We start from the raw sequence: 26181 nt of genomic DNA, 5'->3' as shown, positions 1-26181 counted from the left end.
TTATGTAACATTTATGTTAGACAAAGAGGCAGACCATTGGTGTCGCATGACTGAGAGGTTTTTGGAGGATTAGGGGCCTATTGTTTGGAGTCCGTTTAGGGAGGCTTTTTATAAGATGTACTTTCCTGACAGTGTTCGATGATAAAATGTGGGAGAGTTTGTCTGTTTGGAACAGGGGAATTTGACTGTGGCCCAATATAGGGCTAAGTTTATCGAACTATCACGTTTTTCCCTATAATTGATTGCTATAGAGGAGAAAAAATCATTAAAGTTTCAGGATGGACTGAAGCCTTATTTGAAGAATAAGATATTAATTCTGAAGCTTAGTGTTTATTTAGAGGTAGTAGACAAAGCCCTTATTGCAGAGAATGATAATGAAGAGCTTCACCAATATAGGGAACAACAAAGGAAGAGGAATAGAAATGATGGTGCTCATGGTAACCAAGCATAGAAAAAGTCTGCTCTAAGTAGAAATCAGAATAAAGGAAAAACAACACAAAATTTAGATGGGATTTGTCCTACTTGTGGTAAGAAGCATAGGGGTAGGCCATGCTATAGAGATACAAGAGCTTGCTTTGGTTGTGGAAAATAAGGACATATGGTTCGGGATTGTCCAGAAAATAAGAAGTTTGTATTTGGGAAGCCAAAAGAAGAGAATAAAGAAGATAGACATAAGCCTAGGGCTCAAGGGCTGGTATTTTCATTGACTCATAGAGATGCTCAGGCTACTTCTGATGTGGTGACAGGTACTCTTCGAATTCACACCTTATTTTTTAGAGCCTTAATTGATCACGGTTCAATGCACTCTTTTGTTTCCATATCTTTTGCTGGTTTGTTGGGTATGTCGATTGGCAACATAGACTTTGATTTATTTGTTGCTACTCCTCTGGGAGATTCTGTTGTGGTTAATAAAATACTTAGAGATTGTTGTATGATGATTGGGTATAGAGATATGATAGTTGGCTTAGTACTTCTTGACCTCTAGGATTTTGATGTGATTTTGGGGATGGATTGGTTAGCTTCATACCATGCATCTATTAATTGTTTTAGGAAAAGAGTGATGTTTAGGATTTCTGGTCAGCCTAATTTTAGTTTTGATGGAAAGCATGTGGACAAACCACTGCATATGATCTCAGCCTTGCGAGCTAGTTCTTTGCTCAGGAAATGTTGTCAAGTCTTTTTTTGGCTTATGTTGTGAATGAGGAATATGATTTAAAGTTTGGAAAACATGCCCATTGTAAGAGATTATCCTGATGTCTTTCCTGAGGATCTACCTGGCTTTCCACCAGAGAGGAAAGTGTAGTTCACCATTGATTTGGCACTAGGGACAACTCCTATCTCTAATGCCCCTTACAGGATGGCACCTATGGAGCTTAAGGACTTAAAGATTCAACTTCAAGAGTTGTTATATAAGGGCTTCATTAAGCCTAGTGTTTCACCTTGGGGAGCTCTTGTTTTATTTGTAAAGAATAAAGATGGATCTATGAGACTCTGCATTGATTATAGAGAGTTGAATAAGATGACGATGAAGAACAAGTATCCCCTTCCTCGGATTCATGATTTGTTTGATCAACTTCAGGGTGCATGTGTGTTCTCTAAGATTGATCTTCGGTCTAGTTATCATCAGTTAAGGGTTAGAAGTGAAGATGTACCTAAGAATTCTTTTCGAACTAGATATGTGCATTATGAGTTTTTGGTTATGCATTTTGGTTTGACTAATGCACCTACTGCTTTTATGGACTTAATGAATAGGGTATTCAAGCCCTATCTAAATCAGTTTGTGGTGGTTTTTATAGATGATATTTTGGTGTACTTAAAGAGTAGGGAGGAGCATGAGCGCCATTTGAGTATTGTATTGCAGACTCTTAGAAATAAGCAATTGTATGTTAAACTAAAGAAGTGTGAGTTTTGGTTAGACAAAGTCTCTTTCCTTGGGCATGTGGTGACCAAGGATGGCATCTCTGTTGACCCTGGAAAGGTAGATGATGTGTCAAATTGGAGGAGACCTAATACTGTGACTGAGATTCGAAGTTTCTTAGGACTGGATGGTTATTATAGGCGGTTTATTGAGGGGTTATCTAAGATCGCCCTACCTCTGACCAGGTTGACGTAGAAAAAGGTTCAGTTTGAGTGGTCTAATGATTGTGAACGTAGTTTCCAAGAGTTAAATAACAGATTGGTGACAACTCCTATTTTGACTATCCCTTTAGGCTTAGGAAGGTTTGTGGTGTATAGTGATGCCTCTCGTCAGGGTTTGGGCTGTGTTCTTATGCAACATAGGAAAGTTGTAGCTTATGTTTCTAGACAGTTGAAGCCTTTTGAACAAAATTATCCTACTCATGATTTGGAGTTAGCTGTAGTGGTTTTTGCACTTAAGATCTGGAGACATTTTCTTTTTGGTGAAACTTGTGAGATATTCACAGATCATAAGAGTTTGAAGTATTTATTTTCCCAAAATGAATTGAACATGAGAAAAAAGTGGATTGAACTACTTAAAGACTATGAATGCATTATTCAGTATCACCCAGGGAAGGCGAATGCTGTGGCTGACATCTTGAGCAGGAAATTTGTTGGTTCTTTAGCAGCTATTAGAGGTTGCCAGAGGCAATTATTGGAATATTTGAGGAGTTTACAAGTCCATATAAGAGTTTTGGACTCGGAAGCAATTAGTACAACTTATGAAAGAAGTTAAGAGGGGTAGTAAGCCTGACTTTGTCTTATCAAGTGATGGGATTTTGAGATTTAGGACTAGACTTTGTGTCCCAAATGATGGAGATTTAAGAAGAAAGCTATTGGAGGAAGCTCATTGTTCTAAGTTTGCGATCCACCCAAGAGGAACGAAGATGTATAGAGGTTTGAAGCAAAATTATTGGTGGCCGGGTATGAAACGAGATATTGCAAGGTTTGTGGCTCAGTGTTTGGTGTGCCAATAGGTGAAAGTTGAGCATCAATGACCAGTAGGATCATTACAACCACTTTCTATTCCTGAATGGAAATTAGAACATATTACCATGGACTTTGTGATAGGGTTTCCAAGAACCTTAGGGGGTAATAATGCTATTTGGGTAATTGATTACTACTAAAAAAGTGTTATTTTATAGCTTGTAATTAACTCTTTTAAACACTTTCGAGTAGTAGTTATTGCCTGTTAATTCAATTGACATGTTAAGGACCCTTGCAATTGTTTCTAGTCAAATTGTGTTAATTTTGGTGTTTTTGATAGCTTTTTGATCACCAAAGCAATCCAAGAATGAGGGAGATCTTTCTATAGTTCATAGCAAACCAAGTTGAAGCTCAAATTCATGAAGAAACTATGCTTTGGATCTTCGTAACCCTTTGCCAAAGCCAAATCAAGAATGCAAGGAGGAAAAACAGATAGAGAAATCTAACATGAACCAAGGAGAGAAGCTGTAGGACACATTTAGAGTACATAATGGAGTCCATTTTATGCATACTATATATCTTTTCGAAGCTCAGGAAGTCAGGAGTCCAACACTTCAAACGGTGTGCAAATCGAAGCTGAAACGAAGAAGTTATGGCCATTGGAAGACAATTGCACCAAGCTAAAGGACAATTTCGCAACTTACAAAATTTTCGCAAGTCATGTTTCCAACTTGTGAAATCCATCTGTGTAATCTCAGATATTTGCAACCGACTCTGTTAGATTTTTTATCTTCAGATATTTTTGTATAAATCCCTATTTTCTCCTTGTAATCCACCAATCATAGGTTTTCTTAGTTAGGAAGTTAGAAGAAAGGGTAAACAGCCTCTCTAGAAATATCTTTTTATAATATATAAGAAGCTTGGGAGTTTTTCTCAGACACAACACTTTGTATAGTTTTTCAAGAAAGTAATACACAGAGCTTTGCTCTGCCTTACCTTCTCATTTTGTTTTCTTGTTATTTTTATTTCTAGCAAATCAAACTCTGAAGATGTTTTCCCAGAGGATGAGTGACTAGGCTTTTTGTTTCTTGGAGTGAAGGAAGCTAGGTAAGGTTCTGAATCCAAAATTGGAAGTTTTTTGTTTCAGTTTTAAATGAAGAGAAAGTGTGATCCGTTAATGATTTTTATCTTTTTAGTTAACTTAAAATCCCTTAAAATCACTTGGGCTAACACTTGGTAAGACAAGTGGTCTCCGTCCATTGAGATACACTAGTTTATCTCTTGTGAGCCTCTGGGAGGTGGTTTAAAGGTAGGATTATCTAGAATAGCTAACACTTGGTAAGCTTTTGGATTCCCAGGAGACATCCATTAGTTATCTCTTGCGAGCTTTTAACGGGTAATCCAAGGTTAAGGATCACCTTGAATGGTCAATACTAGGTGAGAGGTATGAACCATTGCAAGATGATTCAGTGATAGGGATTTAGTGTTTGAACCCATCAAGGGGAAACATCTGTTCCACACCGGTTCGGGAAATAACTATATGTTAAATCCCCAATGCGAGGAAAAGATTCAAGTGACTGGAACTCCCTTTTTGTATGACGAACCTGAGCCTAGTGATCTAAAATTCTAAGAAACATTTTTCTTTGTAAGTAATTTCCATTACTTTATTATTGGTTTCACTTAAAACCAACCTTTTCAAACATATTTATGTTTTTTTTTAAAGCTAACCTTGAAAAGAAAAAACACCAATTCAGTTTTTGAACAAATATCAGTTGTAATTTGAAAACCCATCCATGTGGATGATCCTAGAGCCACTATGCTATGCTAGCTAATGCTACCCTAGTATATGGTGAAATAGGTTTATAAATTTTGTTGATCACTCCCGTTTGAGGACTGAAATCAGAGTACACCAGTTGATTGAATACCAATCAACAGGGCATACACTAGCTGGGCACGAATCAATAATTGTGGATCGACTGACAAAATTTGTTCATTTTCTACCTATGAAAGTCAATTTTTCCATGGATCGTTTGGCTTCTCTTTATATTAAGGAGATTGTGAGAATGCATGGTGTACCTGTTTCTATAGTATCTGACAGAGATCCTCATTTCACTTCTAGATTTTGGCATAGTTGATAGAAAGAATTAGGTACTAAGTTGAGTTTTAGTACTGCTTTTCATCCGTAGACTGATGATCAATCAAAAAGGGTAATTCAGGTCTTCGAAGATTTGTTAAGAGATTGTACTTTGGACCAAAAAAGGTAATTGAAATTATTATTTGCTTATAATGGAGTTTGCTTATAATAATAGCTTTCAAGCTAGCATTGGGATGACACCTTTTGAGGCGTTATATGGTAGGAGATGTCGATCTCCTGTTTGTTGAGATGATGTTGGAGAGAATAAACTTTTGGGGCCTGAACTTGTGTAGTTGACTGTTGAAAAGGTTTCTTTAATTAAAGAAAAATGGAAGCAGCACAAATCAGACAAAAGAGTTATGCTGATAATCACATCCGAGATTTGGAGTTTGAAGTAGGTGATCATGTTTTCTTGAAAGTTTCACCTATGAAGTTTATAATGAGATTTGGAAGAAAAATGAAACTCAGTCCTCGTTTTGTGGGACCATTTGAGGTATTCGAAATAGTAGGCACTTTGGCTTATAAAGTGGCCTTGCCCCCAAGTCTATCTAAGATTCATAATGTATTCCATGTTTCGACTTTGAGGAAATATATTTATGATCCCTCTCATGTTGTGGAGTTGGAGCCTATTCAAATTTCGGAGGACTTAACCTATGAAGAGGTGCCCGTGCAAATTGTGGATGTGATGGATAAGATACTATGACATGCTATTGTCAAGTTGGTAAAGGTCTAGTGGAGCAATCATAGTATCTGAGAGGCCACTTGGGAGTTAGAAGAAGAAATGAGAGAAAAACATCCTCAATTATTTCAAGACTCAAGTATGTCAAGTTTAGAGAACTAAACTTTTGTTAAAGAGGAGAGGATGTAACACCCAATTTTTTTTTTTCAAGAATAAATTAGGAAAATAATAATAATAATAATTTAATTAATTAATTAATTAATTTAATAAAATTAAAGAGGGATAAAACTGTAATTTTTCAAATAAATACCCTAGGTATAAATTAGAAATTACTGTTTTTCCTGTTTTTTTCTGAATAGCATTTCTATTCACAAAATTTCAGAGAACATAAGATTGGAGTCGGAATTCAGGGTTTAAAGAACAGATCTCTATACGTAAGATTTTTTTCTTATAATTCTTCAATTTTATTTTCTTAGATTTGTCACTTTTTGTGAAAACTTTAGGTAATTTTTTAAGAAACCACAATCTAGATTAGGGTTTTTTTTTTTTTTTTTTTAAATGGACATTATACATGTTTAGAGTTGCGGTTGACAAAAAGTAGAAAAAAAAAATAACGTGGAAGAAGTCTTTGAGGGGGGACTTGAGACGTGATTGGGTATATAAAAAAAATGAAGAAATTCTAAAGATGGTGTCGTTCGGTGTGAAGTCAAATGACATGTAAAATTGGTGTGTGCTTTTTGAAAAGTTAAATGACATGTAGAATCTAAGATGAGAAAAAAGAAAAGAATATATATATATATATATATATATATATATATATATATATATAGGTTGATATTATTAAAAGAAAAAGTAAGTCTAGGAAACCTACATAATGATAGGTTTGGATTAAATAAATAAATTCTTGTATGACGTAATGAGAGAAATTATTTCAAAATAAATATTTCTAAGAAATTCAATTTAGTTTAGGAATTAGAAACAAATTATTGAGGATGAATTTTTGAAAAAAAAATTAATTAATAAATAATAAAACAAATAAAGGGAAACTAATTAATTAAATTGTTATTGGTTAAGAAGTTGGAAAATAATTTTGTGATAATAATATCTTTTTGTTATGTTAGGTGGAAGTTAGATTCTTGGAGTTAAACTCTTCAAGGTTTCTAAGTGCTTTTAAGGTAAGAGAAATTAATACACTTTTTTTTTAGAAACAAATTTTTATATACATCATTTGAAAATGTTTTGAGTTATTATTCATTTTATGCATGGATCAAATATGTTTTACATGAAATGTATGTTAAAACCTTATATTTTGTTTACAATAGAGAAATGTGGAGATATTATGTTTTGAAAATTTGAATAATTGAAATAAGTGTTTGACTCTATTTTGTTTGACCCTTGTCAACAAGATATAATAGTTGACTTTTGACTTTTTGACTCTTGTCAACGGGATATAATAGTTGACCTTTACATTTCTTGGTGGGGAATGTAATTGATTTGGACGCCAACCTCTAGGGGTTTGGTTAGAGGTTACTACGTACTAGTAGTGTTTGGTTCCGTCCATCATAAAGGAATAATTTGAGGCTAGCCACCTATTTGAAAAGTCTCACTTAATTGGGCACCATTTGATGTTTGATGATCAGAGTAAATAAATGATTTGAATATTTTGACTAAATTTGATATGAAAATGTTTGAATAAAAAATGAATGTGTACAACTAAAAGTTTTGAATGTATTGGCAAAATTGACTCAAAGGTTTATAAAAATAATTAGACATAATATCTCCTATTTTGCAAGTGAACTTGAAATATTTAATCCATGGACTACATTATTGTTCCTTATTGGGCTTTGAGCTCATTCCTATTTGTTGATTACTTTTTAGGTACTCTTAGTTCAAGGGAGGAGTGATGGCGAAGTCGGGGAATGGTCATCATTAGGATTTTGCTTAGAATGTTATTTTTGGACATTGTTAACTTATAAGTTTATGTTCATTTGGATTATTTGGTTTTTGGAAGCTATTTAAATATTGAACTTTTGATTTTTTTTTTTTTTTTTTTTTTTTTTTTTTTATGATAGTTTGAAGTTGAGATTTGGAGATTATGAAAATTTTGTTAGCACTTGAATTGTTTGAGTTTGTAATCTATTTGGATAAATGGATTTTGGTTTATGGATGCTTAGTTTTAAAGTTAAGTTTTGAAGATTTTAGAATTTTTGTTATGTTACGTTGAACAAGTATTTGGTAATTGGTAACTTCCACTTACAAGATAATTGTATGGGTCAGGTTACACTTTAAGCCTTCAGGTTTGAGGTGTGAAATGACTGTCACGCCCTTGGAGTGGGTTTTGGGGCGTGGCAATAATACCATAATTTTTGTAATAAAAGTTATTTCTTACACTTAACATTAGCATAAGCAAACTGTTAATATGATATCATCTTTTACAAACTTGATTACTTGATCATAGCTGCATACATATGACAACCTAAGGATACTAGATGTAATTACAATGAAATACAAAAACAAAAAACTTTAGATTTAGGGCTTAAACAACTACCTTTCGATCTAGATGTTCCTAGATCAAAACTCCCCTTGAAGAAGATGGTCTTAACTACCTAGTAATCTTCCACCGAATCACTTTTTCTTTGGCCCTTAGCACTTGTGTAGAATGGCTCCAAATCTTATTAAGAAAGAGTGATGAAGGTTCTCTAGAAGACAATGATATGGAATGCTAAAACCTAAACCCTTAAGAGGGGTTTATAGACTTCCTCATGGATTCAAGTCACTTAAGCCTATTTTAGGCTTAGGTCACTTAATCTAGCCCATCAGGTCCTATTGGGACCTAATTAATTAATTAATCCAATTTAGAAGATAAAATTGATTAATCATAAAATCATAGATAACCTTACATTTTTACTAAAATGCCCTTATGCATATAAATGATTAATTCTTCATGTAACCTCAAGACTTTGTGTCAACAAAGAATCCAAGATGCAAACTAATTAAACCCGAGTCAATCAATTTTTCAAGTTCGTAACCTATTATCCACTGCATGCAAACTCCTCATAAATTGATATTCATAATTTAATGGGATAAATGTCATCAACCTCTTAAGATTATATCTATAGTTCTTGAGTCTCAAATCTTTCTATTATGTGATTAACTGACATAATCTGATTCTAAGAGCATATGTCAAATTCTACATAATGCATTATTGTAACCATATATTTCATGATCACATATTTTTAAAATCACCCAAGAGGACATGTCACAATCCTATGAGGAGATATTATGGTGTCTATCTTGAGAATATCTATTGTCACCTGTCTTGATCAATAGTGACTTAATCAATATGAAATATATAACTACTTTAGGGTCTCACTCATACATTAAAGTCACTAAAGACTTTAACACTAGCTTAACACCCTTTCAAGGTTGAGAGTTTATGCAATATAGTAGCTTAGTAAAGTCATCATAGTTTAATAGTTTTATGTTATGACTAGGAATGGCAACGGGGCGGGTTCGGGACGGGTCGCCCCCATCCCAACCCCGCCCCGTTTATTTAAAATAATTCCCATCCCCGTCCCATTTAAAAAATTAAACGGGGCGGGGCGGGACGGGGCGGGTATGATAAATTCCCATACCCGCCCCGCCCCGAGCAGTTGTGAAGTTGGTCAGGCCCAGGTGGTAACGCAACTCATCCTCAGAGGCAGCGTAGGGTATGTCTATTTTGTTTCCCAGAATGAGAAATGGAACATATGCCAGTGACTCATCAGAAAGGAGGGCATCCAACTCCCTCTTTGACTCGGCAAATCTTTCCTTGTCATACGCATCAACCAGGTACACCACAGCATCCTGATCCACCTTGGCATAATAATCCTTCCAGACTCTTCGAGCGATCTGATGCCCACCCAAATCAAAGGCTTTAAACTTAATTTTCCAAATACTCAATTCCTCGGACGTCGGGTGCTGCATTGGTTGATGCTGAACTAATCTCTCATCTTTCAGCATATGAAGCAACGTCGTTTTTCCCGCATTATTAAGCCCTAAAAATAAGATCTTTGCCTCTTTTTACCATAGCCCCAAAGATGCGAGAAGTCCATAGAACCAATCGAAAAGAATCATGGTGTTCCGACAAGATTCGCGACTCAAAACGCGGCCAATTCACCGGAACTAAGCCGAAAACCACAAACTCATTGACGAACTTGTCGGAAAATCCCACTGGAGGCGGAGATTCATATATTCATATATTATAAACGGGGCGGGACGGGGCGGGATGGGGCGATACCCGAACCCGTCCCAAACCCGTCCCGGGTATTAAAAAAAAATTCCAACCCCGTCCCAAACCCGTTTCTAAAATTTGAATCCCGTCCCAATAGGGGCGGGGCGGGGCGGGTACCCGAAAATACCCGCCCCATTGCCATTCCTAGTTATGACTCATCATAGGTCATGTCTAAGGGGTAATTATATACACTAGTGCACTTATCATAAGAAATTCATGTTAATGATCAAGACAAGTCATCACTTCATTTAAGAAGTAATGCACTACAATCTTAAATGGATTACCTAATTCTATGAACCAATTATATCAACTTGCAAGAAACTCATGACTTGGATCTTCTATATAACTCCTAATGCACCCAAATCATGTACAATGCGAGTGATACATGTGTGAATACTCAGACAAAAAATAATGCAATCAAGGATAAAAGAAAGACCAAAAATCATAATATATATAAATACATTAGTGAAATCTTATTTTGTTACATCATGTCATGTTTTCAAGGGCTTTATCATAACACAAACATCAACCAAGAAAAAAAAAAACATTGTTAGGATAGAGCCCTTAAAAGTATAACATGATGTAAGAAATTTAGAGTTTATTATTTATTTAATAAAGTTTTAATTACACTTTAATCTATCCTTATTCCATGCATTATACCTTATGAGCATACATTTTGACATGTATTTCTTACATTGTACATGACTTGAGTGCATTAGTAGTTGCACAAAAAATCCAAGTCATGGGTTCCTTACAAGTAGATGATTTGTTCATAACTAGTTTGTGGACTTCGAAAATTCATTTGAAGCTATAGTACACTACCTCTTAATTAGAGGGATGATTTGTCTTGACCATCAAGATGGGTTCCTCATGGTGATTACACTAGTATGTATGGTTACACATTGGATATGGCCTACAATGAGTCATGACATAAGACTATCAGTTTGTCATCATGACTTCACCAAGTTACCATATTATATTGTGTTTCAACCTTGAGAGAATATTAAACTTGTGTAGAAGTTAGTAATTGCTTTAACCTATGGATGGGATCTTAAAGTGATCATATTCCATATGGATTAAGTCACTGCTAATGGAAGTTGGTATCAACAAGTATTCTCAATAAAGGCACCATGATATCTCATAGATTTTGAGAGAGTGTATCCCTTTTGATGATCTTGAGGACGTGTTTTCAAGTAAACCATGGTCAAATTAGTTCCTTAAGTGGAACTTTACGTAAACTCTTTGTGAGTTAGGACATGTCAAATGATCATACAATAAGAAGATTTGTAACTCAAAGACAGTAAAGGTAATCTTGAAATGTTGATAGTTTGCATCTTGTTAAATTATGAACACTAATTAATGAGGAGACTGTATATATATAGCATATAGTAGGTCACAAACCAGAGCACTTAATGTCTTGTTATAATACACATAGGATAATGAAATGTAGCTGACTCATTATACTAAGATGAAGAGTGAACTTTAGAATTGGATTCTAAGAGAGCCAATAATGTCCTATGGGTCCCAATGGTTCTATTTGAGTCCATAAAGCTCGATGACATGATTTATGAGGGTTAGATTAGTTTTTTGTTCATTTATGTGCATCAGGACATTTTAGTAACTAAGCAAGATTACACAAAGGTTAGTAAACAGTATCTCTGAAATTGACTAATTGATTAATTTGAGTCTTATTAAGTTAGTCAATCAATTAAGACCTTTTTTTTTTAGCTAAATTAAGTAACTCAAGCCTAAAATGGGCTCAAGTTACTTAAGCCTAGTAGGACCTTATGAATACACTTATAAGATTAGGATTTTAGTCTTCCACTTTCATTCTCCTTGCATTCCAAAGAGAGAAACTTAGCTTCCTCCTTCCAGACTTCCATTATTTGAGTGTTAAGCTCTAAGGTTGAGTCATTGAGTGGAAGATTCAAGGTTTACAAGATCTCAAATGACTTCGAATTTGTTCTTCATGCATCTATAAATACCCCTTACAAGGTTAGGGTTTCAGTCATCCACCTCCATTCTCCCTACATTCCAAAGAGAGAGACCTAGCCTTCACCTTCTAGACTTTCATCGTTTGAGTGCCAAGCTTTGAGTTAAGTCATCGAGTGAAAGATTTAGGGTCTACAATATCTCAAACAACTTCAGATTTATTCTTCATCAATCGCAAGCATTAGATCTAGAAACATCCAAATCTAGGTAGGTTCTTTAATCCCATGTTCAAGATCTTATAATTGTTTTAAATGCATGTTTTCCATTGTACGCAGAATCTAGATAAGTCTAGTGAGAATTACATGTAACTAACCTAGATTTAGGATGAGGAATGAAGTAATCTAGCATTCCTTACAAGCATATATACCGCAAACCTAAAATGAAATATGACACCCTTGTATTGGTCACTTGCTTCAAAATAAATGAGAAATATTATCTTGAAAGTACATAGAAATTGTCAAACGTTAAAATATCTAAAGCAATTTCAAACTAAGCTTCCTTGATTTTGAGTTGAGTTTAATGATTTTGAACTAGGAGTGATAATTTCGAATTGGCCTTGCTCAATTCAAAATTTTCAAATTCATCTTTTGTGATAGCTTTTTGTCATTTCTTCCTACTTTTAAATGGATATTCCCCACTTCAAAATTTCAAAGTGATGTATTGTTTTTCATTCATTTGCATTTTTCTTCATTTTTTACATGTCTCCAATTTGAAATTTCAAAATAATGCACTGGTATTCATGGTTCTCTCATATTTAGCCTCTTCTTGCTTTTTTTCATCAATTTGAATTGATTTTCATACCTTTCCTTGCTTCCATTCCTCTTCACAAGTGTGGAGTCTCATATTTTTAGCATGGTTTCAACCTCATTTCATCTTGCATCTGCAGTTTGCTCCAAATTCACCTTTATTCTCCCGTTTATGCCTTTTTACTTAAATAGCACATTAGTTCTCAAGATTTGGTACTAGCATAAATTCAAGCTAATTAAAGAAAGTGATTAGTGTTTCATGTCTTATATAATACACATTATTTATCCCCTCTAAAAGCGCATACTTAGGTACCAATCGCCACCATCAGCCTAAACTTTTCTAGTCTCAAGTAAATAAGGTAGTAAAGAAAATCAAACAATATCATTCAAGAAGGCATAGTACGTAACACAACATATTTCCCCACAGTAGTCAAATAATTAAGAATTTGATACTTTTAGGATTAAGGAAAAAACTTTTTTTCATAAAAACCCCTCAATTAAAACTAACACAACCGAGATTATCTATAGGTCTCAATTGGAGAATTTTTAACACAAGTACATTTTAATTAAACCTAATACTTCAAACTTGTGAGTTGGACCTTCTTGTAAAATCCTTAAAGGCCCCACAACTCATTTACTTGCCAAATTATAACATTAGTGCTCAATAATGGTCTTCTTAAGTTAAAATGGCTTTTACCGTTAAACACTTTATAAGAATAGACATTACCAAAATCACTTTATAAGAACCTTCAAAGGTGTCCCTAAACTCCAATTTTCATGTGAATTAAGGCATGACATTCTAATTAAGAATAGACAAATACAATTTATAAGATGAATAAGTCATTAATCATCTAAAATTTTAGGGTCATTTCATAGATGCAAGGGAGGCCCTAAAAACCACCTTCTCCTTAGCCTAATCTATGTATAATCAACAGACATGAAAATGAAGTCAACATCAAGATAAAAAACAAAGCATAAGAAAATCATCATTAAAATCCAAGATTTAACTTCAATATTGCATTAAATCAAAGTTTAAAAGTAAGTACATCCAAGTCTAATCAAAGGAAAGGAGTTTCAGATATTACAAAGCAATAAAATGTGAAAGACATCAGGCAAAAGAGTACTGTGGAAAATGTCTCCTTTCCCCTGAGCTTTCCAAAAGAAAAGGAAGAAGAAGACAAGTTGCAAAATGGTTTTTTATGAGTGCTCCATTGTTGCCCTAAGTCAGATACCGTATGGACATATCAAAAAATAAAGTGAGAGATTCAATGTTGTCTTAAGAAAAGTCCAAAAAAATGTGGGTCATGTATGTTCTCAAGGTTCTAGAACAAAAATAACAGCAATGTTGGAGAAAATGACATTAAATTATAGGGTGGTGCTGTTTTAATTTTTTCTAGTAGAGGGAACTTTTCTGCTCAAAATGGCAGTAGAACTTAGAAACACGGTCCAGGCTATGAGGTAAGCACTACTGTGGTGCCATTTTTGGCAGAATACATCTCAGCTCCTTCAGCACTTTTCCTTTTTTTTTTTTTTTATCATTATTTTCTGATTTCTTTCACATATGCAAACAGTGTCCCAATTTCTTAAAATTGGTGAATCTAAAATTTAATAAAATTTACTGGAGCTTATTTCGACATCTCTAACCCTCTCAACAAGCGTAAAACTTTTTATTGGTTGAAATAAGACTACAATAATATTTATGAGACTTTGATTCTTCGACTCCACCTCATACCTTAATTATTCTTGCATTCTAGATATCCCAAAAGGTTTCCCGAACCATCATTATTTATGAAAATAACTTACATCAACAATTAATGGAAAATATGAGTAAACTGAACACATGCAAGCTAGCATATAATTGACTAGTTAAGTGATACATTTAACATTAGAATCAAACTTAAGATATGATTGTTGTCCTCATTACCATGCAACATGTGACATCAATCAAAATGGTAGAAGTTTTGTTTATAAACCCTAGATTTCAAACAACCCATAAGCACTTCAAACAAATCCTAAATGCTTTGAACAACACTAATCCATTTCGTACAAAAGCTTCCCAACTTTGAACCATGAACTTCCATGTGCAAAAATCACCTGTAGACCAACTTCTCTTCTAATAAGATTGAATTTTCATTTTTAATATATGGGGAAACTATCATACATCCTTCTTAGAGCAAAAAAAAAAAAAAAAATGATAAAAAGAAGAAGAAGAAACAAGATAAAACTTAACTCATTAAACCAAATTATATTATTATTATTAGAAAGAATGGAAAAAGTATTGATCAAATTGTATGAACTTAGAAGTATAAACAGAAGAGGTAGGCTAATTCCTATTATGAACATCCCTAATCACCTTATTATAATTAGAATAACATCTAAAGACTATTAATAAGAGATTAGCTAAAGGCAAAAATTGTATTACATTTATATCCTAACACTATGCAAGAATAATACTACTGACCATAAAATTTAAAATTTAAAAGCCATCAAGCATAGAAGAATGCAAAACATTGCAACTACATTGAGTTCATAAGATTCTGAAAATTATATTTATGGTCTATTTGGTTGAAAAAAACACAAAGGAAAATAAAAGAAAATTCGGACTATTATCAAGTTTGAAGTTTTCTTTTTCCTTTTCCTATAGTTTCTTAGCAACCAAATGAATCATTGAGCAAAAATGACCGAGTGGGCAAGCGTGTGGAGAAATTTGAAGCCCTATAAAATCAAGTTAGCACATCCTCAAAAATGATCTAACTCTTATATATATATATATGACCGAGTGGGCACTAGTGTGGAGAAATTTGAAACCCTATAAAACCAAGTTAGCACATCCTCAAAAATGATCTAACATGTTTTACATACAACACTAGAGCTCTTATATATATATATATAAAACCAAGTTAGCACATCCTCAAAAATGATTTAACATGTTTTACATACAACACTAAAGCTCTTATATATATATAAGAACAAGCTGAGTCTTCCATATACCGGACGGCTCTCTCCAAATCTAGGCACAAAAGAAATGTGGTCTCTTCTCTTCCTTTAGGGAATAATGACTAGGGTTTCTTTTTAGAGAATGGAAGATAATTAAAAACTTGTCTAACCTGAAGCCTAATCCTAATCTTAAACCCTTCCCATCTCTATTATTTTTAAGAATCATTCTCAAAAATTGATTTTAAAAAATTATTTTTAAAAATATTCCCAACCAAATATAAGGATTATAAAAAACATCAAAGAGAAATATTTGAGAACTCTGGGAAACTCTCAACCTAAATCTCATTCCATATCAAAGTTTATTGTAAATTGACTTTTATGCATTACTAAATAGGGAATATAGTCATTTGTAGAATATTTAAGTTCTAACAATAACTAAGCAAGACGCAACCATCCAATTAATATGACAAAAACGAGTGTAATACAAACAAAAATGACAAAAAGTTAACGGTCTTCTGACTGACTCTTTAATATTAACTATTCAACACTTGGAAAAACCCGCTAGAGATATATGAAGTCATGGAACTATTTCCAATCAGTAAAATAAGTTGATGTTTGAGCGACATCCTCATGATCACAGAGGCCATAATTCTTGATGAAGTACTAATATAAGACACAAAATGAGCTGGTTATAAGGATGCCATAAGATTGATCTTACATAAAACAACATTGAAATTAAGAGATCCAGGAAACTAGTAACCCCCTCATACATGCCCCCACAATTATTTCCTAACCTTAGGAACAAGGCGCAGTGGATTTTCCTTCCTCAATGTAATAACCAACCACTCCTCCATGTCTATTTGGGCGGAGTCCATATTGTCCGGAAGAGACCAATCAAACAAGTGGACCAACGTTGCAAGAACCAAGGGAACTTGCCTAGCACCCAAAGCCATTCCTGGACAGATTCTCCTCCCTGCCCCAAATGGTATATACTCGAAATCATTTCCCTTGAATTCCAACTTTGAATCCAGAAACCTTTCTGGTGTGAAGCTCAATGGGTCATCCCAAACCTTGGGGTCTCTCCCCATAGCCCAAATGTTCACAAATACTTGGGAGTCTTTTGGAATTGTGTAGCCCATGACTTGGCATGTCTCCATGGCTCGGTGAGGAAGGAGTAGTGGTGCTGGAGGATGCAATCTCAGGGTCTCTTTCACACAGGCTTGGAGATAGGGCAGATGAGGCAAATGGGACTCTCTTACTGGAGATTCACCGATTATTTTTGTGAGTTCATCTCGAAGTTTATACATGACATCTGGGTTTCTAATCAGCTGTGTAATTGCCCATTCTATTGTCAATGTGCTAGTGTCTGCCCCGGCACTGAAGAGCTCCTGCAGAGATGAAGAAGTAAATTCAAGTCATAATAACTAGAAGTGAAACCAGTTATGACTAATAATTTGTGTGTGGAAGAGAGTTTCTCTAACCACAATCACTTGGTTGATCTGATCATCTTCAAACCCAATTTCTAAAAAAGCCTCCAAGAGGTCTCGATGGCTGGAACCAGGATTCTTTTGCTTCCTTCTTTCTTTGAGAGTCCCCTCCCAAGTAGCGAGAATCCTCCCCAGCGCCTCCTTGGATTTCTTCTTAGAACCGTGCAGATTCAATCCGTCCAATATAGGATAAAAGTCTGATAGATTTGGAGTAGCCCCCAACTCTGCAGCTCTATAGATGAAATCCTTCAAACCCTCACGCTCAAAATCACAAAGGTCCATTGAAAAAAACGTATTGCTTAGTATATTACAAATAGTAGTAAACACTAGATCCATAACCTTGACCACTTCACCTTCCTTTGTTGCCAAAAACTCCACCAACTCCATCACCTTCCTCTCCCTCAACTCCACATGAGACTCCATTGCTTTGCCTGAAAACATCTCCGTCCGGCAAATGGTTCTTAGATTCTTCCAGTTGTTGGTGCACTCCTTGGCAAACGCTAGTGACAAATGGTTAAGTTTAGGGTCCTTGACTGATAGTGAACTACTTACGTACCGGCCAGAGAGTGTCCGGTCATGGGTCTTGAGTACTTCAATTGCTGCTGCAGGCGAGGATGCCACCACCATCAGCTGTGTACCGAGGCGTAGAGACATGAGTGGGCCATGGAGTTTGGCGAGGCTGGCGAGTTTGACATGAGGGTTCTTCCCCAGTTGGAGGAGGTTTCCGATGATAGGCCATGGATATGGACCCGGTGGAAGTGGTGGAGGTTTCAAGAAAATATGCTTGAGAATGAGCAAAAATGGTAGCAGAAGAAGAGCGTATACGAAAGAGGAGAGGCTGATATCTGCTGTGACTGTGTCTGAATCCATAGTGTTGATGAAAATGAAGCTGCAATACTGTCAGTGAATCTGTAAGTGTGTTTGGCAAGAGAGAAAAAGGGAAAGTTTGAATCGATGAAATTGTTGAAATAGATTTGAGTTGGAATGAAGAGGGTTGAGTTTGTGTCCACCGTTTTTATGCTTCCTAGTCCATCTTTTAAAGGGGATTCTGAAAAAATAAATAAATATTGTTTTTTAAATTAAATATTATGATTAAAATTATTTCCAAATTTGTTATACTTTGTGGGATGTTGAATAAAAAATTATCCTTTGAAGGGAAAACTTTAATGTAAGGATTAATTTTTAAAAATTTAAATTTAAAATTTAAAATTTATACTTAAATTATTTTTTTAAATAACTTTAATATAATATAATTACAGGATAAACAACTTGTGATTGATATCTGTGCAGGAAGTAAAATAAATAAACTGAAAAAAGCCAAAGTAAACGTGGTGGGTGGTCTCCATGATTGATTCTTGGTGCTGCCATCACAAGTTTTCAATATAAAACAATTCTTTCTAAATAAATATTTTGGTCGGTAACACTTTCAAGTGGTATTTTTTTTAAGCAATATAATATCAATATATTTTTCATATTAACTTATCCTTATTTTATATACACGATACCATACCTAAATTTTATAATTTTTTCTGGATTTTACTTGAAAAATGTCTTTTCCCAAGGTTGGTGAAGAATCACAGCAAACAACCACTGAGTGGGCACTAATCATTATTTTATTTTGTGAGTGTGGTCAATGAAACAAGTTCCTTTTGGGTCAATACAAAATGAAATAAATAAATATTTTTTATATTTAAATTAAAAAATAAAAAGGAAATAGTAAAAATAAATAAAAATTATTTCTCATATTTAATACTTATTTTTGTCCTATCGTGTTCCACAAAGAAACAAAATTTTCTATTTTATTTATTGTATAAGTATCTATTCTATTTTGTATTTTAACTTATGTTTAAAGCAATAGTTTTTATTTTGAATCAGTTATAGGTGTTTGGTAAACTAACTTAATAACTAGTAACTTTATAATTTAATTTAATTCATTAAATATGTTTGATAAAATAATTTAATGGTATGACTTAAAGTTAAAAATAATTTTAAGTAATAAATAAAAATAATTAAATTATTTGTAAGTCTATATCTTTATTTTACATTTTTCTCATCATTTGCTTTAATTATTTCTACGATCTCTTTTACTGCTCTATAACCTCCATTATCACTTAATCTTTTTTTTTTTACCCTAATTAGAATTTATAAAAATAAATATGTCAATTTAATTATTTAGAATAAATTTTTAGTTATTTTTATCAAACAAATTTAATACTTAAAAGTAAAAATTAAGTAATAAATTTCAAATCAACTTCAATATAATTTAACTTAAAGTCAACTTAAGTAATTTAGTAATAAGTTAAGTTTTACCAAATACCCTTAAATCACAATTGGAAATCTAATTAGATTGAAATACACACTATATTAGAGTCCATAAGAGTAATTTAATCATTTGATGATATGTTGATCTATTGTTGTTTAAGGTTCTACTAGGGATAAGGGCAACAAATATGATTGCATAATCTCATTTTAGAAACCAAATTGACAAACTAGACTCGTGTTGGAAAAAGACTAGAATAAAGTAAAATTGAAATAACTTTCCAAATTTCTTAAGTTTCTTATCACGTTTTATTGGAGTGATCCTCTTCAAAATTGGAAATAAACCCAGATTCAATATGATTCTTTTGTCAAATCAGCATTAGATGTCTATCTCACATTATATAAACATAGGGTGTTTGATTAATCAAATGACTTAATAATTTAATTTAAAGTTATTTTCAATATTAAGTATTAAGTCAAAATAATTATCTTATACTTAATTTCAAATTATTTTTACCTCATTTACTTACATTAGTAAGAGTGTATTTTAGAATTATGATTCTACTTTTATTGCTCATCTTTCATAATAAATATTTTATGGTTATCTTTTCTATTTACAATATTTTTAATATGAATGTTTTATAAAATAAATTTATTGCTTAAACTTAATGAAAATAAATGAATTACTATCAATGAGAATAAATTAACAAAAATTAATATGTCAATTTAATAATTTAAAATAAATTTTAACTTAATTTTACCAAACAACCATAATACATAAAGTAAATAATAATAATAATAATAAGTAATAAGTTTTAACTTCAAATTTTAAAAACAATTTAAATTGAAATCAACTCAAGTCATTAAGAATAAGTATCAACTTTTACAAACAACCATTTAGGATTTACTACTCAAATGACTTTATAATGCCTCCAAGATTATAATGACCAATCAAATAAGCCCCCTTGTGAAATATCTGCAAAGCCATATCGGGATAAACAAGACCAACCATGAAGATCACTCACACCATCAAATTTTCAAGAAGATTAACTTTAATGCTATCAACTAACAAGTAAAAAAAAAAGGACAAAAATAATGAAAGAGAAAGAAATGGAAGCAAGTTGGTTTTTGTTTTTTAACTTAATAAAAAAATCAAAATATTTTATTTTTCTATTCAATTAAAAGTAACCTTTTAATATTAAACAACATGATTAAATTGAACTTATTAATCAAATTCACTTTAATTATGTATTTGATTAATATTTTTATTTTTTCCATTTAACGAAAAACAAACGGCACTACCAAGGGTTAGGAAGAAGAATGAAGAGACTCAATTCCTTCAAATGATGCCTTTAATTTATCCTTTCATTTTAAGTGATGTATAAAGCACGTGGGATGTTCTTTAAAGAAAGTAAACATCATCCTAAAAAAAATTAGTATAGTTCTATTCATAAATAACAAAAATATTCGTTCTTCTAATTTTATTTTATTTTATCTTTTAGTTAATCTGAGAAAGGAAACTTAATTTTTAAAAAATTAAATTATTGAACTTTTTATGAAAATATTTTCAAAACTTTTGGTAAAATCAATTAATTGAATTTGTAACTTTTATTTGTAAAACTCTTTTTTTAAAAAAAAAAATGCTTATTTAATTTCTAAAATTTACTGTATATTTATTTTATTAAAACTATTGATTTTTTTTTCATAAAAACGTGACTAATATTTTAAAACTTTTTAAAAAGTTTTAACAGATTGATTTTTGTAAATTACTAAAATTAATAAGACATGTATAAATTGTTAAAAAAACAAGAAGTTTAGACGGGTTTGCATACATTTTTTATTTTTTATTTTTGAAATAAAATTCTTATATTAAATATAATTATTAATTTATTATTATTACAAATAATAATAATAATAATAATAATAATAATAATAATAATAAATAAAAACATTTAACTTAGATTTTTAAAAACTGATTTTTGGCTTTGGAAAAGCCAATTCAAACAGGCTCAAGAAATCCTTTTATACATGAAAATGACATGAAGCTTAGACCTATTATTGATATTCAGAAACATTCCAATTACATAGAAACCAGAAAACTAACCCACCCTCAGATACATCATACATGCCACACATCACACAACTATTTTCTAACCCTAGGAACAAGGCGTAGCGGCTGTTCCTTCCTCAATGTAATAACCAACCATTCCTCCATGTCTAGCTGGGCAGAGTCCATGTTGCCCGGAAGGGACCAACCAAATAAGTGGACAAACGTCGCTAGGATCAGGGGAACTTGCCTACCACCCAAAGCCAATCCTGGGCATATTCTCCTTCCTGCGCCAAATGGTATATACTCGAAATCATTTCCCTTGAAGTCCAACTTTGAATCCAGAAACCTTTCTGGTTTAAAGCTCAATGGGTCATCCCAAATCTTGGGGTCTCTCGCCATCGCCCAAATGTTCACAAATATTTGCGAGTCTTTCGGAATTGTGTAGCCCATGACTTGGCATGTTTCCGCGGCAAGGTGAGGAAGGAGTAGTGGTGCTGGAGGGTGTAATCTCAGTGCCTCTTTCACACAGGCTTGGAGATAGGGCAGACGAGGCAAATGGGATTCTCTTACTGGAGATTCACCGACTATTTGTCTGAGTTCTCCGCGGAGTTTATCCAGGGCGTCTTGGTTTCTTATCAGTTCTGCCATTGCCCATTCTACCGTCAAACTACTAGTTTCTGCCCCAGCACTGAACAGCTCCTGGAGAGATGATGAAGAGGTAAATCAAGGATTTAACCAGTAAGAGAAACGACTTACAACTATAATAATTTGTGTGTGTAAGAAGGGTTGTTCTAACCAGAATCACTTGGTTGATCTGATCATCTTCAAACCCAATTTCTAACAGAGCCTCCAAGAAGTCTCGATGGCTGGATCTATTACTCCTTTGCGTTCTTCTTTCTTTGAGAATGTCCTCCCAAGTAGTGGGAATCCTCTCAAACATCTCCTTGGCTTTCTTGTTAATACCCTGGATATCCAATCCACCCAATATAGGATAATAATCTGATAAATTTGGAGTAGCGCCGAATTCTGCATTCTTATGTATGAGATCCTTCAATGCTCCCCCAACTCTACCCTCATCCTCAAAATCGCAAAGATCCATTGAGAAAAATTTATTGCTTAGTATATTACAAATAGTAGTAAACACTAGATCCATAACCTTCACTACTTCACCTTCCTTTGTCGCCAAAAACTCCACCAACTCCGTCACCTTCCTCTCCCTCAACTCCACCTGAGACTCCATTGCTTTGCCCGAAAACAGCTCCATCCGGCAAATAGCTCTCAAATTCTTCCAGTTTGTATTGCAGTCCTTGGCAAACACTATTGACAAATGGTTGAGTTTAGGGTTCTTCACTGGAACTGAGCTACTGAGGTACCGGCCAGAGAGGGCCCGGTCATGGGTCTTGAGTACTTCCATTGCTGCTGCAGGCGAGGACGCCACCACCATCAGTTGTGTACCGAGGCGGAGGGACATGAGTGGGCCATGGAGTTTGGCGAGGTTGGCTAGTTTGGCATGAGGGTTCTTCCCCATTTGAAGGAGGTTTCCGATAATAGGCCATGGATATGGACCTGGTGGAAGTGGTGGAGGTTTGAGGAAAATGTGCTTGAGGATGACCAAAAATGGTAGCAAAAGAAGAGCGTACAAGAAGGAGAAGATACTGATATCTGCTGTGACCGTGTCTGGATCCATGGTATTGACGAAAATAATGCCGCGATACCGCAATACTGTGAGTGATTCTAAAAAAGTGTTTGGCAAAAGAGAAAAAGGGAAGGATTTAAATCCAAATGATAACTAAGTGGATTTGGTATCTGCAATTTTCTTTTTTCTTTTTTTCATCAAAATGATACCGTCTTATTTGTCAAGAAACCTCCCTTTGAACATTTTTAAAATTAATTTGTTTCGAATTGTACGCCTTGCACGTGATGCGCTGATATGATTGAGATTCGCGCAGGTAAAAAGATATTAATTTAATCAGAGGCCTTCAATAATTGATATTAATTTATCATTATTTTTTATATGAAAAAAAAAAAAGTAAATTTTTTATTTTTTTCTTTCAAAGTTGGCGAACAACCATACCTCCCATGACTTGGTAAACACTTCTAATTTTGTTTTTATATTTGAACTAAGAATCTATGACTCGTTTGTGGCTATGCTCTTATTCTATGTGGTTAAAGGCATATTGGTTTGAAAATTTATTTTTAAAAATTATAAATATAATCTTAATTTAAAATTATTAATATAATTTTTATTTAATATAAATTATACACATCACGAGGAAATATCGACTACTTCTCCAATGACTCTCTCCATGATGGCAATAAAGCGAGTTTAAGACAAGTTGTCATCATCTTAATACCCACAACAATAATTTGAAAATAAAATAATAAAGTAATGGTTAGAAGTACTCACGTGGTAAAACCCTTTTAATCAATAGGAAAACCTCCATAGGGTAAGATCGAAAAATATTCACTATATGAAAACAAAATTATAACATCTCTCAATTAAGAGGAGAAAACATAAAAGCTCACAAAAGAATGAAAGTATTTTTGGGATAAATAGTATAAAGGGTAGAAACCTCATTTTATAGGACAAGGAAGCTCCTCTTTTTGTCTTTTTCCGATGTAGGATGACTTCAACCTTAACATTCTCCCACTTGAAGTCATTTTTTATGTCTTGCCCCATCACATGTCGCTTAGATTATTGCCAAGCTATAAAAAGATCTACACCAACTGAATTTATCAGTATTAATTGGTTTTGTTAAGGCATATGCTAGGTTGTCTTTTATTGATCTTTTGCATATTTACGATTCTTTCTTCCAGCACTTCTCTCATAAAAGTGATACTGAACTCCTATGTGCTTAGTCCTAGAATGAAAGGTTGGATTCCTTGCAATGTACAAGGCACTTTGACTATTACAAAATAGGGAAATCTTCTATTGTTTGTGCCCAAGCTCCTCCAATAACCTTTTAATCTAGATAGCATCTTTACAAGCCTATGTAGTTGCCATGTACTCTACTTCTATCATAGATAAAACCACAATAGTTTGAAATTTTGAAACTCAACTCACAACTCTTCCTATAAGGGTAAACACATAACCCATAGTACATTTCCTCTTATTAAGATTACCTACAAAGTCTAAATCAACATAGCCTTTAACGATGAATTCTGATCCTCCAAAACATAATGCAACATTTGAGACCCCTTTGATGTATCTAAGAATTCTCTTAACTATATTCCAATGTTCTCTCTCCAGATTTTTCATGAATCGAGTTACTGCTCCTACTACTTGTGCAATGTCTAGTCTTATACAAATCATTGCAAACATTAAGTTTCCCACTGCTGATGCATACGGTGTTCAAGATAGTTTCATCCTCTTCGCTTCATTATTAGGACTCATACTCGAGAATAATTTGCAATTCATAAGAAGTAGAGTAAAAACTAGCTTATAATCATGCATGTTGAAGCGATGTAAAATTTTCTTCATATAATTTTTTTTGTGAGAGCTAAATCTTCATGCTTTGTCTATCTCGGTGAATTTGCATCCTTTAAACACCTAGTAGAGTCAAATATATCTAAAGAAATCAAATTGTTTTTCAATGCTAAAACATGTCTTACATCAATTAATGACTTTACATTGTCATAATGTATCTTAATTTGAATTGTGTCTACCTTAAAACATTACAAGTGACATTATTCCCCATAAGAACTTTCTTAGCATGTATAGGTTAGTAGGTACTAAACGAATTCCTATTAGAAGACATATGATGAAAGACTTTGCCTCAAGAATCCATATATAACCTAAGTTACTAATACTAACCGAAAAGATATTTGTAATACCTACTTTTTCCTTTGCAACTACTACATTACTTAAAGTTGAACCTTAATTTCCTTTTTTCCTCTTTTTTACATTATAAATAATTACTCATATAGTGTTTTTCCTTTTTGCAATTGAAAGACTTGTCATTTGCCTTTAATATCAATTTCGATTTGGGCAAACCTCTCCTATCATGGTTTTTCTTTTCCATTCTTCCTTTAACCACCAATTCATCAACTAAGCCTTGTTTTATACTCTTAGAGATCATTTTCTTTAACTCCTTTGAATTCAAGGCTACCCCATCATCCTTCATAGAGAAAGCATTTTTTATACTCTTAAATGCCTTTTTCTTCAACTCCTTTGAATTCAAATTAAATTGGCCCAACATCCTTCATAGAGAAAGTATCCATATCATACATCTTGTTATCCATAAAGTGCTTATAATAATTTGTTAAGGAATATATTAAAATATGACTTTATTATTAATTTTGACATTCAGACATCAATTTTAGTTATCATTATAGGTTTATTGAATTTATCAAGGTGGACTTTAATAAATATGTCTTCTTTCACTTGGAGAGTGAACATCACTTTTTCCAAATACAACGATTTTTAATGGACTTCTTTATCTAGTGATTTTCAATTTCAATCATAACTTTTAATTTAGTTGTATCCTCTTCCATGACCTTGCAAGGAACCTCAAGCACAACAAAATAGCACTCCTTGATTTCTCCATAAGTTCATTTTTGTCTTCATCAAACATTATCATTGGTAGAGTTTCCCTACCTTTCAATTCTTTGGACAACCCTATCGGACCAACAAGGCACACATCTAAATATGTCATCAATTGAAATTGTTTCTCCCATTAAATTTCTCAACCATAAACTTTGTCACAATTTCAAGCCTGATAACCTTAGCTTTAATACAAAC

At 33.3% G+C, this 26181-nt stretch overlaps 3 protein-coding genes and 1 pseudogene across 3 annotated transcripts; 1 reads left to right on the top strand and 3 right to left on the bottom strand.

Moving 5' to 3' along the window:
* Positions 1–598: 598 nt before the first annotated feature.
* On the top strand, positions 599–2113 carry LOC117933334 (uncharacterized mitochondrial protein AtMg00860-like). The gene is made up of 2 exons (XM_034854699.1): positions 599–746; positions 1797–2113. The coding sequence occupies exons 1-2, from the start codon at positions 599–601 to the stop codon at positions 2111–2113; spliced, it is 465 nt and encodes a 154-aa protein (XP_034710590.1).
* A 2646-nt stretch (positions 2114–4759) lies between these two features.
* LOC117933333 lies at positions 4760–9878 on the bottom strand (annotated as a pseudogene).
* A 6380-nt stretch (positions 9879–16258) lies between these two features.
* LOC117933035 (probable (S)-N-methylcoclaurine 3'-hydroxylase isozyme 2) lies at positions 16259–18128 on the bottom strand. The gene is made up of 2 exons (XM_034854381.1): positions 17126–18128; positions 16259–17032 (listed from the first exon to the last, which is right to left on the bottom strand). Exons 1-2 carry the CDS (start codon positions 17999–18001, stop codon positions 16427–16429), a joined length of 1482 nt encoding a protein of 493 aa, XP_034710272.1. The 5' UTR covers positions 18002–18128; the 3' UTR covers positions 16259–16426.
* Positions 18129–21425: 3297 nt separating this feature from the next.
* On the bottom strand, positions 21426–23252 carry LOC117933033 (probable (S)-N-methylcoclaurine 3'-hydroxylase isozyme 2). The gene is made up of 2 exons (XM_034854380.1): positions 22237–23252; positions 21426–22139 (listed from the first exon to the last, which is right to left on the bottom strand). Exons 1-2 carry the CDS (start codon positions 23125–23127, stop codon positions 21534–21536), a joined length of 1497 nt encoding a protein of 498 aa, XP_034710271.1. The 5' UTR covers positions 23128–23252; the 3' UTR covers positions 21426–21533.
* Positions 23253–26181: the final 2929 nt, after the last annotated feature.

The sequence above is a fragment of the Vitis riparia genome, chromosome 16 (genome assembly GCF_004353265.1).
Source record: "Vitis riparia cultivar Riparia Gloire de Montpellier isolate 1030 chromosome 16, EGFV_Vit.rip_1.0, whole genome shotgun sequence".
NCBI classification, from domain to species: Eukaryota; Viridiplantae; Streptophyta; class Magnoliopsida; order Vitales; family Vitaceae; genus Vitis; species Vitis riparia.
This window is presented reverse-complemented; position numbering and strand designations above follow the sequence as displayed.